General features: G+C 34.1%; 1 protein-coding gene across 3 annotated transcripts in view; it reads left to right on the plus strand.

Annotated features, from left to right (window-relative positions):
• Positions 1 to 18,461, plus strand: part of Znf385d (zinc finger protein 385D) — a 975,601-nt gene that overhangs the window by 246,938 nt on the left and 710,202 nt on the right. For all 3 annotated transcript variants that reach the window (XM_074043826.1, XM_074043825.1, XM_074043823.1), the window contains exon 2: positions 6,018 to 6,236. In XM_074043826.1, the coding sequence (XP_073899927.1) occupies positions 6,018 to 6,236 (219 nt within the window). The remainder of the gene's footprint in view (positions 1 to 6,017; positions 6,237 to 18,461) is intronic.

The raw sequence follows: 18,461 nt of genomic DNA on the forward strand, positions 1-18,461 counted from the left end.
AATTCAATGTTGATTGATTACTCTTTTTAGAAAGATAATTTTTGAACAAGTTTTTCTTGTATTTAGGTAATATTTTGACATTTAATTTTATGTCTTCATGAAATTGATCTTGACAGAAATAGCCAGAATCTATAACCTATAATGTTTCATATAAATAAAATTAATGTTTAAAGAATTAAAGGTGGTTTCCGAATGAACTTACAAGTTCTGTTTTATTGCTAAATTACCTAATATCATCACTATAACTACTGATATTCCAACTTTATCACTATATAGTATTTATAGATCATTTTGATAGTTTGATTAACATAATTGCTAAATATAGTATGAGAGGGAGATTTCTAGAGGGATTTTTAAGGTCATGTTGCTTGTATTGCTAGAATACTATGCTAAATGTGTTCTAGACTTTTAAGTCTGTATCTGCTTAGTTTCAAAAATTCTGTGGTAAAGGAGCTCTTTTAGTTTACTTACAGCACCTGCAATTGTATGACCCTGTGCAGCGTGCAAATGGGTTATTGTGCTCTAAACTGCCTATTAACTGATGTTGTCTATTGTCATTTTGTCATTATTCAAAATCAGCTTAGAATCTTGAGATTCTTGGAGAGGTGAAAGGCTTGCCCTTTTGACAAGGTAGCAGATCCAAGAATAAGGGATAAAACCAGTCATGGCAAAAAACAATGGAAGCTGACTTACTAACTTTGGAATGTAATTCTGATGCTATTTGTAGGAGAAGTTCGTTGAACAATGAAATTGGGTTTAGTTGTCGACTAAGGTACTTTTAGATACATTAATATTCTATCAGTGGTTATGGTAGTTGTCATAGAGTTTAAACAGTAAAGAGAAAAGAAAGTTCATGAGTTCTTAATTATATGAAGATGTGTATTTGTGTGTGTTGTGTGTGTGTGTGTGTGTGAGAAAATAACTCATCTGTCATATTGATTGGAACCACCCATAAGTAATCAAAAGGACTCAGTTGAGATATACTATATTTCCAGTTGGGGGATTGATGGGTTAGTAGGAAAAGTAAAATTAGAGAAAATCCCATGGGACTGTGCTCTATATTGGACTTTGTTTTCTTTTTTTTTCTCTTAATTGAATTTAACTTCTCAGTCACAGGAAGGACATTTGGAAAATTCTAGGCCTTTCTCTAAGGAATGGGAAGGCTTCACATTTAAGTTCACATATGGCAAGTTAGGTGAGAAGATAAAGAATTTAACTTTCGACTAACTTGAGATATTGAGACAACATGGTGGTCCCACAAAAGACAGCAGCCCTTTCATTCATTACCCTAATCACATAATTTACTTCCCCTGCTATGGTTTGAATGTATAAGCGATGTATAAATGTTTGAATGTATAAATGCTCATTTCTCATTTCCCAGATCATACAAGTTCTAGAAAGGTTCCAGATTTATGGAGAGAGAGAGAGAGAGAGAGAGAGAGAGAGAGAGAGAGAGAGAGACCTGATCTAGTACCCTCTTAAACAAACCTCTTATTTTAGAATAGGTTTTGATTTGCAGAAAATTTGAAAAGTTAGGTGAGTTCCCATATATCCCACTCAGTTCCCAGTATTGCTGACATCTTAGATTATAATGGATAATTTGTCATAGTAAGAACATATTATTTTAGTGAAGCTCCATCCTTTCTTTGGATTTGATTAATTTTTCTTTCAGTGTTCTTGTTTTGTTTTGGGATCCCAACTAGGCTACCACATTTCATTTAGTCTCAATACTTTCTTAGGTTTCTCTGGGCTGTGACTATTTCTCTGACTTTTCTTGGTTTTGATGATCTTGACAGTTTTGAGGAGTGTTGATCAAGTCTTTTGAAGAATGTGCCTTAATTTGTGTTTATCTGATGCTTTTCTTATGGTTTTACATGGGTTTTGTGTTCTTACAAGGAAACTACAGAGATAAAGTGTCATTCTTAGCACATCATGTCAAGAATTCATACTATTACTCTTGATGTTAACCTGATTATATGGCCAAGCAAGTTTTTTCCAGGTATCCTGTTATGGAGCTACTTGTTCTCTTTCTGTACTTTACTGTTTGATAGCAAGTTTTTAGAGGGTAGGGACTTGTATCTTATCCCCTTTCAAGAAAGGGATATCTACTTAATTTTGAAGTACTTCTACATGAGAGATTTGTATCTTCTTTCTCATTTATTTTTTAATATCAGTATGCATTCATTGATATTCACTTTGTACTTTGGTTATAATTCAATGGTATGGTATTTAGGTTGTTGCTGAAGTTGTTGTAGCTTTGGTAATTAGGAACTATTTCACTTGACACCTGAACCAAGAAAATTCAAACACACCCAAGCAAAACCCTAACTCCTACAAGTTTCACTGCCAACATAACTCTGCATCTGTTATTGTAGTAAGGTCTAGACTCACATTAATGTCTCAAGCCAAACATCTTCCTAGCATCCTAGTAATTCTGGTGGATGTAGGTGAATAGAGAAAATATGGATGAATTGATAAAATATATTTTGAATTCCAAGAAAATTGCTTAAAGTTTATGCATGACCACTCAATATTTTTCTCAAAAGAACTCAAATGAAGAGATGGCCCAAACAATGTATGCACATATGAATAAATGAATAAATAAACAAAAAAAGAACTCAAATGAGAAAATTTTTGAATTTAAACATGACAGTCTTCCATTCTGGGAGGAAAATTCACTTATGCATATTGCCTTTTGTATCAGACAATACCATTTGAGACATTACTGTCTTCTTGCAAACTTTGCAAATATTTTATGATGTTATAACCCAGAATTCATTCAAGGATCCCTTTCCAAACTAGTATCTATACCACAGTTAACATGTCATAATTTCTATTTCTTTTGTTAATTGTGGTCCTTGCAACTCAGAGCAAAATTAATTATTGAAGCTGTCTGACTTTCCCCTGTGAGCAGAAAAACCCTCCTGTGTAAGCTAATAAATCTCATAGCCTTGAAAGAAAATTTCTTTTTCAGTATTTTCCCCAGCTAAATTACTGGTGGATATTCTTACTTTATGGTTCAAGGTAGGAATGTGGGGCAAGGAAGAGTTTCCTTCCAAACACACCCACATGTTTATCAAAATACTGTGTCACAAGGCCTCACCTACTGTGGCTATCTTTGTAGCATGGATTGGTCATAGCAAACCTAAGTTGTTCATTATGAAGAATACAAGCACTTGTCTTGGGCTTATTTCTTTGAAATATATTAATTCATTTTTTTCATAATAAATTGGTAAGTAGTCGTCATATAAAAATTTAAAAATGTAGAAAACTGAAGGAAACAAGCCAGTTCTAATCTCATTATTCAGAAGCAAATACGGCTAGTATTTTTCTACATCTGTTTGTGCTTTACACAGTTATATATAACTTTATACCTTATGTTGGTCTTTTCTCTTCTTATATGCAAAAGAATTTCTCACGTTAAAATATTTCTCTACTGTCCTTTTAATGGCTGTACAGTATTGCAGAGATTAGGTACCTCATCATTTACATAAATCTTTTTTGTTATTGAATGACATTTGAGATAATCAGTTCTTAAAAGAGTTAACTATGGAATCAGTTTAGATGCCTATCAACTAATGAATGGATAAAGAAAATGTGATATCAATGGAATTTTATGCAGCCATGAAGAAGAACGAAATGTTATCATTCGCTGGTAAATGGATGGAATTGGAGAACATTATTCTGAGTGAGGTTAGCCTGGCCCAAAAGACCAAAAATCATATGTTCTCCCTCATATGTGGACATTAGATCAAGGGCAAACACAACAAGGGGATTGGAGTATGAGCACATGATAAAAGCGAGAGCACACAAGGAAGGGGTGAGGATAGGTAAGACACCTAAAAAACTAGCGAGCATTTGTTGCCCTTAACGCAGAGGAACTAAAGCAGATACCTTAAAAGCAACTGAGGCCAATAGGAAAAGGGGAACAGGTACTAGAGAAAAGGTTAGATCAAAAAGAATTAACCTAGAAGGTAACACCCATGCACAGGAAATCAATGTGAGTCAATGCTCTGTATAGCTATCCTTATCTCAACCAGCAAAAACCCTTGTTCCTTCCTATTATTGCTTATACTCTCTCTACAACAAAATTAGAAATAAGGGCAAAATAGTTTCTGCTGGGTATTGAGGGGGGGTGAGAGGGAGGGGGCGGAGTGGGTGGTAAGGGAGGGGGTGGGGGCAGGGGGGAGAAATGAACCAAGCCTTGTATGCACATATGAATAATAAAAGAAAAGTGAAAAAAAAATAAATAAAATCATTTAAGTCATTAAAAAAAAAGAAAATGTGATATATCTATGCAATGGAGTATTATTCAGCTGTAAAGAATAATGAAGTTATGTTGTTTGCAGAAAAGTGGATGTAATTGGAAATCATCATTTCAAGTAAAATAAGCCAGACTGAGAAAGATACAAGTTGCATATTCTCTCTCATATGTGGACTGTAGACCTAAAAAAAAAAAGAATGACATGAGGATAAAACAGGGAGACTGTTTAGAGGTAGGAGGTTGTTTGAAGAATGAAAGGACAGGATGATAGGGTTGAATATGATTGTACTTCATGTACATGTATGAAAATAGAATAATGAAACCCACTGAAGTTGTTTAAAGGGTTGTGAGTTAAAGAGGAATAGAAGAGGTAAATTTGATCAAAATACATTATGTACATGCATAGAAATATCATAATGAAACCTCTTTGTAATATAAAAAAGAGAAAACTGGTTAAAATATTTTAAATTAGTCTATAAAAAATTCTGAATGACATACTTAACTTTTTCCACTGTTTTTGGAAATTGGATAATACCGTCAATATCCTTTAATAGATTAAAGTATTAGTTGTTTTAGATTATTTTACTGGTGTGATTTTTTAAAAAAATAATTTACTGGCAAACTCATCCTAACATATGATTAAAATTATTTTAGTGTGTATTATCTCATTTACCTAATACTGGCAAACTCATCCTAACATATTATTAAAATTATTTTAGTGTGTATTATTCCATTTACCTAATACTAGAGACCGTGACCCTCCCACATTATCAGTAAGTTTTCATAAGGGCAGAGACTGTCTTTTTTGTGCTTGTCAATATATCTATAGTTCCTGGAAGGGAGCTGTCACATAGTATGTTGCTAATAAATACATATTAAAAGTGACTGCTTTCCACTGTCATATTTCCGAAGACAACAGTATTACTTCCTGAAGGATGCAGAGAGTTGGAATGAACAAATCATATCTAGATCATAAGAATAAGCATTAAAATAGTTACTTGAGTTATTATCATCATGAGGTGAGAGATGCTGAAATTTTAAGTTGTCTTTTATTCCTTGGGTTAAATATATAAAGCATATACTTATCCAAAAATAATGCCTGCGAAGTTGTCTTGGATATTGTGAAGTTCTCTTGGATATTGAGGACTTTGATTTTTTAATGCTTCAGTCATAAAATATAAAACTCTAAGTGTTGAAACAATTTTAGCAGTTTTCTATGTGTAGAATGAGTCCATCCAGATGTAAGTCACTTTAATTAACTGGTGAGGAGTTTAAAATAAAGGAATTTTATTTAGCTGAAAGGAAAAGAAAAGGAAAGCATCTAAGCACTAATGCATGCTAAGTAATGAGGATTTGAAGATAAATAAAATTACATTCTGATTCCAACTATCCCATTTGTTAACTCTATGATTTTTAGACAAGTTATTTATCTACTCTAAAACTTAGCTTCCTTAGCTATGAAATAGGGAAAACTAAAGTGCCTATTCCATTGTTAGGATAACAAGTGCTGTGTGCTATTTATCTGGACACAATATAGTATTGAACCTAGAAAAAAACCAGAGTAAAATGTTTGTCATTCGTATTCTGAGAATTATACATTTTGAATACTCTGAATGCAAGCTAACATGGGAGGAAGTACAAATATTTAATTCTTAAGTGTCAAGAACAATCCTTATTTGCTACCCAATTTAATAAATATGAGGGTATGTAGAGATCTTTACCTGCTTGCTCATATCCCCTTTTGTACCTCCAGATTTCACACGTGCACAAGACAGGGAGAGTGAGACGGAATTAATACCTGACGACTTTGAAGAAAAAACAGAAAAAGAAAAGAAACACTCCAACTTCACTTTGTGCAATGTGTGTAACATTCAGCTGAATTCGGCTGCTCAAGCACAAATCCACTACAATGGCAAATCTCATCAAAAGAGATTAAAACAGCTCAGCAACGGGATGATGAAAAATGACAATGGTAAGCGTTCCTAAAAATACATTCTCAATTTTACATCATCAACTTGTTATTTGTGTACCTGCAGATGTGAAGATAAAAGAACAGACTTCTTTCGTTTTTAAAAACCAGGAAAAAGCTTTGTATAAAGGCTTTATCAGCATAGTATGTTGAGGTGAACCATTTCTCCTTGGGAGAAGAATACAAATACTGTTTGGTGTGTAGCTATATTAGGGTTGTGACCACCAGGAAGTTTTCTAGAATTTGAGAAAGTTGCTTTTGGTTTCTTTGATGTTTGCCTTCTGTATGGTTAGATATGGAAATGGACATCCTTACCACAGTGTATATAAAGTGGTTGGTTTTGCGTTTTTTGCTCATTTGTTTGTTTTTAGGTATGGGACATTCCATTGATTAGTAAGATTGCAATTGATTTCAAATAGACGTTGAATTCAACAAACTGTGATCTATTAGTACAGAGAGATTATTTAAATTTTCAAGTAAAAATCCATAGTTATTTGATCACTTTGCGCTACTTTTTTAAAGGTAGGGTTGATTTTATGAGTAAAGAGTTACTTAAGATACCACAAAAATGCTTCTGGGAACAAATGAAAGTTATTGTAGGAAATCTGGAAAAATAAAAAGAAGTGGATAAACTTGTGCAAAAGGGAATTTGGAGAGCTAAGGCACAGAAATCAGAAAGAGTGACAATCTGGTGAGATGGTTTATTTTTGGTAAGCAAATTATATTTTATCTAGATTTTCCCAATTTAAAACCTGAGGCTGAATTTTAATACACTGTGATATTTGACATCATAAAGATATTTAGTATAAGTCTTATTTATCTCTAGGTTATTAAACAATAGAAGGAAAAAAGAACTTTCTTAAAAAATGGAAGTTGCTTCTTTCTTGTTCTGTGTGGGAAAGGTGTGGAGTTTGTGGATGAACTGGAACATTCTAATGGAAAGAATTGCAAATTTCTCTTTCAAATGCATGGCATTTAGTTATTTTGAATGTTATTTGTCAAATATATGTAAGAAATAAAAATAATCATCATAAAATAATTGAAAACTATTAAATTCTATAGGTATAATATGAACCTAGAACACACATTAACTTTGAGGTGAAATCACCTTAAATAGAACCACATGATTCCATTCCAAGTTGTTTTAAGTTTGTGTAGGTGGTGATGATAGTGTGAGATTATGTGTTTTTGTTGATAGTCACAAATCTCTCCTGGAGAAATAATATATGTTGCTATAGAAAGAAGCTGGAACAAAAGATATACCTAGTTTAGAAATTCAAATCAAAGCTAGTACCGGACTAAATTTACACTGGCCAAAGACTTTCAAACTGTGATACTAGGAACGAATTTCCTTAAATTGGATATTTTAAAATAATCATATCAGTGTCCTATTATGAGCTAGCTTTGAATTTCAGTCTTTATGTATATCTCTTATTCATTTTTCCCTCACAATCAACTAAAGATATATTGTCATTATCTTCCTTTGTAGATATGGAAATTCATGATGACATTGATTGAATCGTGTGCTACAGGACACACGGCTATTAAGTGTTCAAACTGGCAATCAGACCCTTGTCTTTTTTTTTTAAATATCTGTACTTCACCAGTCTACTGTCTGCTCAAATGATTATTGCACAGAAACTGTGCCTTTGTTCAAAGAGAGAAATTATTTTAGGAGGACATAAAAATTAATGTTCTATTGTATTTCCCCATGTTGTCATCAGTATACTGCTTAACAAAATATTCCCTATTGGGTTTTCTGTTAACATTATTGTTTTCCAAGGCTTTTTAAGTTAGAAAGGAGGTCATTAAAAACAACCCTGATAAATGGTAGCACTTGGTTAAGTCATATTCATTTTTCCTAATTACACTTCAAAGGAAGACAGACATGGTATGAAACAGGCCAGGAATGGCAAAGTCAGAGTCAAGTCTGGGAACGAGTGAGGACTGTGTCCATCACATTATCTGAGAAGGTACGGTGAACTTGGCCAAAATGTGGCTGAATCTTTAATCCAGGATATTTGATTTGGTGTAAGCTTTGTAAACACAAGAATCAACAGAGAGTAAATGATGCTTGAAGTAGGCCAGAAAATACTGTTGTATTTTTTAATAACTAATTTTAAATTTATAGGGACCCTGGCCTGTGGGTTGAAGTTGGTGTTGAGGGCAGAGTTGACAAGAATTCATTGTAGTCCAAATTTCAATAAATTTCAGTGCCGGCATCTCTTCCTAAGGAAAGAACTGAAATATGTGTTGGACATCAAGGTGGAAATCATGATGCCAAGATTTAATCAACCTTCTAAGACTTACAAGAAGGCCCATGTTTCCAGGCCAGATGGCAGAGTTAGTAAAGCAAACCTAATTCATTCCAAACACTAACATTTGTAGGACTTGGATTTCTTAAGTATTGCCAGGTGTCCTCTGTGGGAATACAAATAAAAATATTGCTGTAGACTATTCTGCTGTGTTTTCTTTGTCTCACCTTGCTCCCCACCAGGCCACAAACTGCTTTGCAACAGATCAGCTCCTACGATGCTTCCTGAATAGAGAGCTGATATTTTCTCATGTCCATCAAAGGCATGACATAAGATGCTAATCTGCTTCTTCTTTTTTAAAAACTTAGATTATTAATTGATCTATTTTGGGTTCATAGCAAAATTGAGGAGAAAGTGTAAAGAGTTCCCATTCTGCTCTGCAATGTACAATTGTTACATTGGTGAACCTGTATCAGCTCATCATTGTCAGCCAAAGCCCACAGGTTAACCAGGGTTCACAATTGATGTTGCAGAATCTGTGGGTTTGGATAATATGTAATGATCTGCCAGTACTATCACTGAACCATTCAGACTCATTTCACTGCCCTAATAGTCTTGTGTGCTCCACTTATTCAATCTTTCCTCCTAGCTGCAACCATTGATCTTCCCACTGACCCATCGTTTCACCTTTTCTGGAATATCGGATTTGGTATTGTCTAATATGTAGCCTTTCAGAGTGGCTTCTTTCACTTAGTCAGATGTGTTTCAGCTTTTTCTATAGCTTTTCATAACTTGGTAGCTCATTTCCTTTTAACACCCTATTTTTTAATAAAACCAATCCTACCCCTTTATTTCCCATAACACTGCCACATTAGATGCTGTGGTTACATCAGACTTCTGAAAGTTTCAGAGGGAAGAGAGCCACAACTTAATTGTTGTATGAGAATAAAACAATTTATCCGTTTGAGGTGAACTTTGTGCCTGAAGAAGACTGTAATTGGTTTCACTCTTCAGAAAGAGTTCCCTTTGGGTTTATCAGAATGATAACATTTCTTCTGCCCTCCTATGTGTCTCAATCCCCTTTAAACAGTACCTTTGTATTATATTTGTCATGTGTAATAGAGAGCCCTTACCATTAATATGGGACCTTCTATAGGCCATTGATGTCACAAATGAGTTATAAGTTTATTTTAATATAGAAACATTTCTTTTACACATCCCCCCTCTCTCCACTATAAAAAATATGCCTTTTCAGGGTTTTGGGGAATAAGAAAGGAGGCTAATTATGAGACTAATATATCTGTGGTCACTTTTTTTGCTAAACAGATACCATACTAACTTGGGACTGACACAAGTATTTGATCATATAAATTCTTAACAAGAGCACCATTCTTTCAGATTATCTAGAGAGAGATGGGAGTTGTTTTAATCTTCCTGGACATGCACTCACAGAGCACTACTGTTCATTTCTTCCATCTTCAGAAAATTTTCACCTAAATTTAGATTTTGAATGGAAAATAATTCAATGTAGCATGGCATCAAAGGAATATGACAATAGAGATTTTTGCTTGAATTCATCCCATATTATGCATATTTGTATGAAAATAAAATTAAAAATAGGCATGCAAGTCATTTTAGTATTCATTCAGGATCATCTCAATGAAAAATATCATTTCTATCTTGAATGATTATAGAATATTGTGTAATTATATGCCTCAAGGCATATCCTAATAGATACTACAAAGAACAACCATGAAAAGGAGAGAGCATCGTTGTATCTAATACATGGTTTCTGTGCTTCTGAGAAAAATACAGCATTTCATATATCATCTCACTTATTAGAGAAAATGATCTTATGAAGATTACAGTTGAAAAACTTGCTGATGTCTACAAGTTAATTAATAGGTTATTGTTGTCATTGGTGAGACAATTTCACTTCCTGACATCAATGGACTTTTTGCAGAAGTAAAGTTAAGTAGAACACATGTTGCTCCCAATCTGCTATTGTTCATAGCCTTCGATGTCACTACAGAGTTGGGAAGGTTTCCCACCATCCTCCTCCTCAACTGTTGCCCTCAGCTGATGAGAGCTTCTTCTCCTGAGCTCCCTCAATTTCTTGGGGCAGCCTGTATCCAAAAGCCAGTCAGTGCTGGAGTACAAAGTCCTCACCCCGTGCTTACAATGTAGTCGGGCATGTCTAGGCTGAGATTTACTGATGTCTTTTCTACAGTTCTGTCACTGTTTATTCTCACTCTCTACCTAGGCTTGCTTTCCACACACCTTACAGGTATGGATTTTTAATTCTTTACTTGTTCACAAAAGATCCTTGTCCTCTGCTTCCTAGGAGTCTACCTAACATATCAGCAATGCTTTTGAAGTCCTAATAATAACTACATATGTCATATAAATGCCACAAAAGTTAGTTGCTTCCCCTATAATTATTTTGTGTCTTGGCTTATGATGTGAAATTTACCATAAAAATGCAAAAGGAATGTAAAGGGAACTGGTATCAATTGTTCTGAGTACTTTATAAAGAGCATGTATTGAATCACTTTGATTCTTTTTTAAATTTTTTTCTTCATCTTTTTTTTTATTCATATGTGTATACAATGCTTGGGTCATTTCTCCCCCCTCCCCCCACCCCCTCCCTTACCACCCACTCCACCGCCTCCCTATTCCCCCCACCCCCTCAATACCAAGCAGAAACTATTTTGCCTTATCTCTAATTTTGTTGAAGAGAGAGTATAATCAATAATAGGAAGGACCAAGGGTTTTTGCTACTTGAGATAAGGGTAGCTATACAGGGAATTGACTCACATTAATTTCCTGTGCATGTGTGTTACCTTCTAAATTAATTCTTCCTGATCTAACCTTTTCTCTAGTTCCTGGTCCCCTTCTCCTATTGGCCTCAGTTGCTTTTAAGATATCTGCTTTAGTTTCTCTGCATTGAGGGCAACAAATGCTATCTATTTTTTTAGGTGTCTTACCTATCCTCATACCTCCCTTGTGTGCTCTTGCTTTATCTTGTGATCAAAGTTCATTCCTCTTGTTGTGTTTGCCCTTGATCTAATGTCCACATATGAGGAAGAACATATGATTTTTGGTCTTTTGGGCCAGGCTAACCTCACTCAGAATGATGTTCTCCAATTCTATCCATTTACCAGCAAATGATAACATTTCGTTCTTCTTCATGGCTGCATAAAATTCCATTGTATATAGATACCACATTTTCTTGATCCATTCGTCAGTAGTGGGGCATCTTGGCTGTTTCCATAACTTGGCTATTGTGAATAGCACTGCAATAAACATGGGTGTGCAGGTGCCTCTGGAGTAACCTGTGTCCCATTCTTTTGGGTATATACTGAAGAGTGGTATTGCTGGATCATATGGTAGATCAATGTTTAGCTTTTTAAGTAGCCTCCAAATTATTTTCCAGAGTGGTTGTACTAGTCTACATACCCACCAACAGTGTAAGAGGGTTCCTTTTTCCCTGCATCCTCGCCAACACCTGTTGTTGGTGGTGTTGATAATGATGGCTATTCTAACAGGGGTGAGGTGGAATCTTAGTATGGTATTAATTTGCATTTCCTTTATTGCTAGAGATGGTGGGCATTTTTTCATGTGTTTTTTGGCCATTTGAATTTCTTCTTTTGAGAAAGTTCTGTTTAGTTCACTTGCCCATTTCTTTATTGGTTCATTAGTTTTGGGAGAATTTAACTTTTTAAGTTCCCTATATATGCTGGTTATCATTCCTTTGTCTGATGTGTCACTGGCAATTATTTTCTCCCACTCTGTGGGTGTTCTCTTCAGTTTAGAGACCATTTCTTTTGTTGAGCAAAAGCTTTTTAGTTTTATGAGGTCCCATTTATCTATGCTATCTCTTAGTTGCTGTGCTGCTGGGGTTCTGTTGAGAAAGTTCTTACCTATACCTACTAATTCCAGAGTATTTCCTACTCTTTCCTGTGTCAACTTTACATTTTGTGGTCTGATATTAAGATCCTTGATCCATTTTGAGTTAATATTGGTATAGGGTGATATACATGGATCTAGTTTCAGTTTTTTGCAGACTGCTAACCAGTTTTGCCAGCAGTTTTTGTTGAAGAGTGTCTTTTCTCCATCGTATATTTTTAGTGCCCTTGTCAAAGACAAGTTGGTTATAGTTGTGTGGCTTCATATCTGGGTCCTCTATTCTGTTCCACTGGTCTTCATGTCTGTTTTTGTGCCAGTACCATGCTGTTTTTATTGTTATTGCTTTGTAATACAGTTTGAAGTCGAGTATCGTGATACCTCCAGCATTGTTCTTTTGACTGAGTATTGCCCTGGCCTCTTGTGTTTCCATATAAATTTAAAGGTAGATTTTTCAGTCTCTTTAATGAATGTCATTGGGGTTTTGATGGAATTGCATTAAACATGTAGATTACTTTTGGGAGTATAGACATTTTTACTATGTTGATTCTACCAATCCATGAAGAAGTTTATAGTTTTCCTTGTAGAAGTCGTTCACATCCTTTGTTAGGTTTACACCTAGGTACTTGATTTTTTTGAGGCTATTGTAAATGAAATTGTTTTCATATATTCTTTCTCAGTTTGTTCATTATTAGTGTATAGAAATGCTAATGATTATTCTATGTTGATTTTATATCCTGCTACCTTGCTATAGCTATTGATGGTGTCTAGGAGCTTTTGAGTAGAGTTTTTTGGGTCTTTAAGGTATAGGATCATGTTGTCTGCAAATAGGGATATTTTGACAGTTTCTTTACCTATTTGTATTCCTTTTATTCCTTCTTCTTGCCTAATTGCTCTGGCTAGGAATTCCAGTAATATGTTGAATAGGAGTGGAGATAGTGGGCATCCTTGTCTGGTTCCTGATTTTAGAGGGAATGGTTTCAGTTTTTCTCCATTAAGTATAATGCTGGCTGTAGGTTTGTCATATATAGCTTTTATAATGTTGAGGTACTTTCCTTCTATTCCTAGTTTTCTTAGCACTTTTGTCATAAAATGGTGTTGGGTCTTATGAAAGGCTTTTTCTGCATCTATTGAGATGATCAAGTGGTTTTTGTCTTTGCTTCTGTTAATGTGGTTTATTATGTTTATTGATTTTCGTATGTTGAACCAGCCCTGCATTCCTGGGATGAAGCCTACTTGGTCGTGGTGAATAATCTTTTTAATGTTTTGTTGAATTCAGTTTGCCATTATTTTGTTGAGGATTTTTGCATCATTAAGGAGATTGACCTATAGTTCTCCTTTTTGGAGGTGTCTTTGCCTGGTTTTGGGATAAGTGTAATACTGGCTTCATAAAATGTGTTAGGCAGTTTTCCTTCCCTTTCTATTTCATGGAACAGTTTAAGGAGGGTTGGTATGAGTTCTTCTTTAAAGGTGTGATAGAATTCAGTGAGAATCCCTCAGGTCCTGGACTTTTCTTTTTGGGGAGACTCCTGATTGCTGCTTCAATTTAATTTTGTGTTATAGATCTATTCAGGTGATTAATTTCCTCTAGGTTCAGTTTTGGATGATCATATGTATCTAGAAATCTGTCCATTTCTTTAAGATTTTCAAATTTATTTGAATATAGGTTCTTGAAGTAGTCTCTGATGATTTCCTGGACTTTGATGGTGTTTGTTGTTATCTCTCCTTTTGCATTCCTGATTCTACTAATTTGGGTTTTTTCTCTCCGCATTTTAATTAGGTTTGCTAGGGGTCTGTTGATCTTGTTTATTTTTTCAAAGAACCAACCTTTTGTTTCATTAATTCTTTGTATAGTTTTTTTGGTTTCTATTTTGTTGATTTCAGCTCTTATTTTTATTATTTCTCTCCTTCTATTTGTTTTGGGATTTGCTTGTTCTTGTTTTTCTAGGAATTTGAGATGTATCATTAGGTCATTGATTTGGTATGTTTCAGTCTTTTTAATATATGCACTCATGGCTATAAAATTTCCCCTCAGGACTGCCTTTGCTGTGTCCCATAGGTTCTGGTAGGTTGTGTTTTCATTTTCATTGACTTCCAGGAACTTTTTAATTTCCTCTTTTATTTCATCAATGACCCATTGTTCATTAAGTAATGGGTTATTCAGTTTCCAGCTGTTTGCATGTTTTTTATCTTTACTTTTGTTGTTGAGTTCTAGTTTTATTGCATTGTGATCAGATAGAATGCATGGTATAATTTCTATTTTCTTATATTTGCTGAGGCTTGCTTTGTGCCCTAGGATATGATCTATTTTGGAGAAAGTTCCATGGGCTGCTGAGAATGTATATTGTGTAGAAGTTGGATGAAATGTTCTGTAGACATCAAGTAGGTCCATTTGATCTATTGTATATTTTAGATCTTGGATTTCTTTATTGATTTTTTGTTTGGATGATCTATCTATTGATGATAATGGGGTGTTAAAGTCTCCCACAACCACTGTGTTGGCATTTATATATGCTTTTACGTCTTTCAGGGTATGTTTGATGAAATTGGGTGCGTTGACATTGGGTGCATATACGTTGATGATTGTTATTTCCTTTTGGTCTATTTCCCCTTTTATTCATATGGAATGTCCTTCTTTATCTCATTTGATCAATGTAGGTTTGAAGTCTACTTTGTCAGAGATAAGTATTGCTACTCCTGCCTGTTTTTGGGGGCCACTGGCTTGGTAAATCTTCTTCCAACCTTTCATCCTAAGCCTATGCTTATTTCTGTCGGTCAGATGGGTCTGCTCTAAGCAACAATTGTTGGATCTTCCTTTTTAATCCATTTCATCAAACCATGCCTTTTGATGGGGGAATTAAGTCCATTAACATTAAGTGTTAGTACTGATAGATATGTGGTGATTCCTGTCATTTAGTTGTCTTAGTTGTTTGAAGGTTTGATTGTGTGTACCTAAGTTGAGGTTACTCTCTACTTTCTTGCTTTTTCTTTCCCTGTAGTTTGGTGCTGCCTGCCCTTTCATGGTTATGTTGGGTTTCACTTTCTGTGTGCAGAATCCCTTGAAGATTCTTTTGTGGTGGTGGCTTTGTGGTCACATATTGTTTTAGTTTCTACTTATCATGGAAGACTTTTATTGCTCCATCTATTTTGAATGATAGTTTTGCTGGGTAGAGTACCCTGGGGTTTTAGTTATTTTCATTCAGTGCCCAGAACATTCTTTGATTCTTCAAAGTGCTATTACCTCTATTTTATGAATTAGCTAGCCAAAGATTAAAAAGATTAAGATTTACCAGTATACAATTTAAAATTACTTATGTCTACACATTATTTCCCTGGTAAATGCATATTCCATTATCAATAGAATTATACCATATATTTAAGTATTTTCTTATGGCCATTGAGTCTTTGTTGTTTTTGAAATCACTTAACTTACACTATTACAAAAAAGTGATGTTTCCTTTAAATTAACAGTGTGGCAAAGGGCTGGAAGTGTAGTAGAATGCTTGTATAGCATGTGTGAGGCCCTAGGTTCCAACCCCAGAACTGCAAAATGAAGGAAAAAGTAAAGAAGTGGCAGAAGGAATTCTATAATTAAATATTGAATGAAAATATGAACTTTATCATATTCTAGAGAGTCTCAGATTTACTTTCATGAAAACTGTAGATATAATAAATTATAACATATAGAGCTGATTAAATTTCTCCTTGTAACAGTTTTTTTTTATTTTATATTTTTGATTCATCCAAGTTTTGCAAATAATGATTTTTTTCTTTTGAAAACAAAAATAATAGAGTCCAATCTGGGCTGCACACACATGTTTAAAAATAAATTAAAAATCACCAGGAATCCTTCAATGGTAATTGCTTCTAAACTTATGACCACAGTTCAACAAGTAGCAAATAAATATGAATCAGTAATGTGACATGCTCAATTTTGTAGGCATTAGGATTTTTTTTTGTTTTGCTTATTACTACCTTGTATGATGCATATTTCAACATTACTACAGGAAATAAATGGTAATGGTGAGATTTCTAGATATAGATATTTTACTCACATTTGTCAGTTTTGCTTTCTAAATATGTGAGTATTCTATAATGGAAAAACTTTACAATGAAGTATAAAATGAAGCATTAAAATATTAGACAAGATTTTATCTAAAACAGAAATGTGCATATTAGAATAGAGATGATTCTTTGGCTCCGAAGAGTATTATTAAACATTACAAAGTGCACAGCCTGTAGTATGTTTAAAGCTCGTATGGCCAACTAATTTAATTCCACTTTTTGTGCTCACCACAATTAAGCTGTTGTTAATGCTTGTTGAAAGATTGCACATCACATTGACCTATCATGGCAGCTTTATTTTATTGCCACTATCTTTGTCATATTTGAGTTATTTTATTAAGCCTGGTTTTCTATTTTTGTTGCACTGAAACTGCTATCAAGTAATTCAATTTTATCTAATAGTGTTCTACAGTCTTTTGTGCTCATTGTTTTGTAGCACATAAATCTAGAGAATTGTCACCTTTATCTATCCTCTTAGCATTAAATTTTCTTTCATTTAACAGAAAAGGTAAATAAATTTTTAGTTTCTCATTCTAACTGATCTGTTCTCTTTTTTCTTTCCATTGATTGTCCCAGATAATGTTTAAAGTGTCAGTAGATTTTCACTTTATAAGATTTCCTTCTGCCATATTGGTAGTTAATGAAAACAAAATAGCCTCATAGGACTTTTCCAGTACTTCCAGCCTTGATTTTGTAGAATAAATTTATCATTTATATATAAATTTGTCTCACCTTTTGATCTTCAAGGGCTATTTGTGCTTTTATAGAATGTCAGAAGACAAATTAGAACTTGCTCTTACACTTGTGGATTCACAGTGATCTCTTTTGGAACAATTTTATTTAACAATGGTAACTGCTTTTTTAATGGTACCTCATCCAAATTAGTATATGACATAATGCAGTGTGACAATAAGGAATATTGCTTCACACATACTTCTCTCTTACCAACCATATCCTTTAGATGATTCAGCCAAGTAAAAACAATAAAAATGTGCTGATGTTAAATTATCCAGATTTCTTTTTTTTTTAATCATTGAAGAATAAATAGTAGGAGATGGTGATGTTAAATTCTACTGTGTTGCTTTGGAGTAAGTTTTGGGCTTTGGTCACTTACTGTTTTTCTCCCTACAGAGAAAATATGATGATTGTTTCAAAAGAGATGAAGTACCACTCAATGTCTACTTGCTGTACCTAGTTTTATATGAATTCCATTGAAGGGTACCATCTTTTGCAACACAGATTACAACACAGTCTATGTCCCTAAGAAATCCCTTTCATTAGGATAGTGGTGAGGCTTTGCACAGATTGAGCTCTGGGTGGAGATCCTCCAGTGGTTGACACATAAGCTTATTGTGCATGTAGTCAGAGGACATTAGGGAGGTCTCAAGAAAAAAAAATAATGTTTTAAATACATACCATTTAACTTCCAAATGGAATACATTTGAATAGAAAAGATTTTCATTTGTGATTCTTTGTGTTTATGTGTAGGAATGTGTGTGTCTGAGAAAATTTAAAGAATTACAGGAACTGGGAACTTGTAGCCATGACAGGATAAACTGAGAATATAGAATAATCATTTTTTGTGTTTTAACTTGAAATCTGTTTAGCACAAGTATTTCTTCACTTTTGGCCTCTTTTGGGTCTTAACCATATTCTACAGCAACATCTTCCAATTCTAGAGTTTCTCTACCCCCAGTCATAGTATAATAATCAATTTTCCACTTTTCTAGGTTTGAAAGCACAAGTTTTCCCACCTCTATTCTTGTTCATTTGATTTCCTCTAAAATATTTTTTCCTAGGTACCAGTAAATAGTAATAGAGGCAGTATTATTTTATGCATGAATTTCCCTGTCACATTTCATGCACTGAACTAGTTATTTTGCACTTGGACGTCAAGTCTATTTAAGCATGCATCTTTATGGTTCCATAGTAGCTTGGCATAGTTTTCCTTCCTATCATCATTTTTGTAAGTTTTTCAAAAATACTATTGTCACATGAGGAT

Source organism: Castor canadensis, chromosome 10 (assembly GCF_047511655.1).
Source record: "Castor canadensis chromosome 10, mCasCan1.hap1v2, whole genome shotgun sequence".
Lineage (NCBI taxonomy): Eukaryota > Metazoa > Chordata > Mammalia > Rodentia > Castoridae > Castor > Castor canadensis.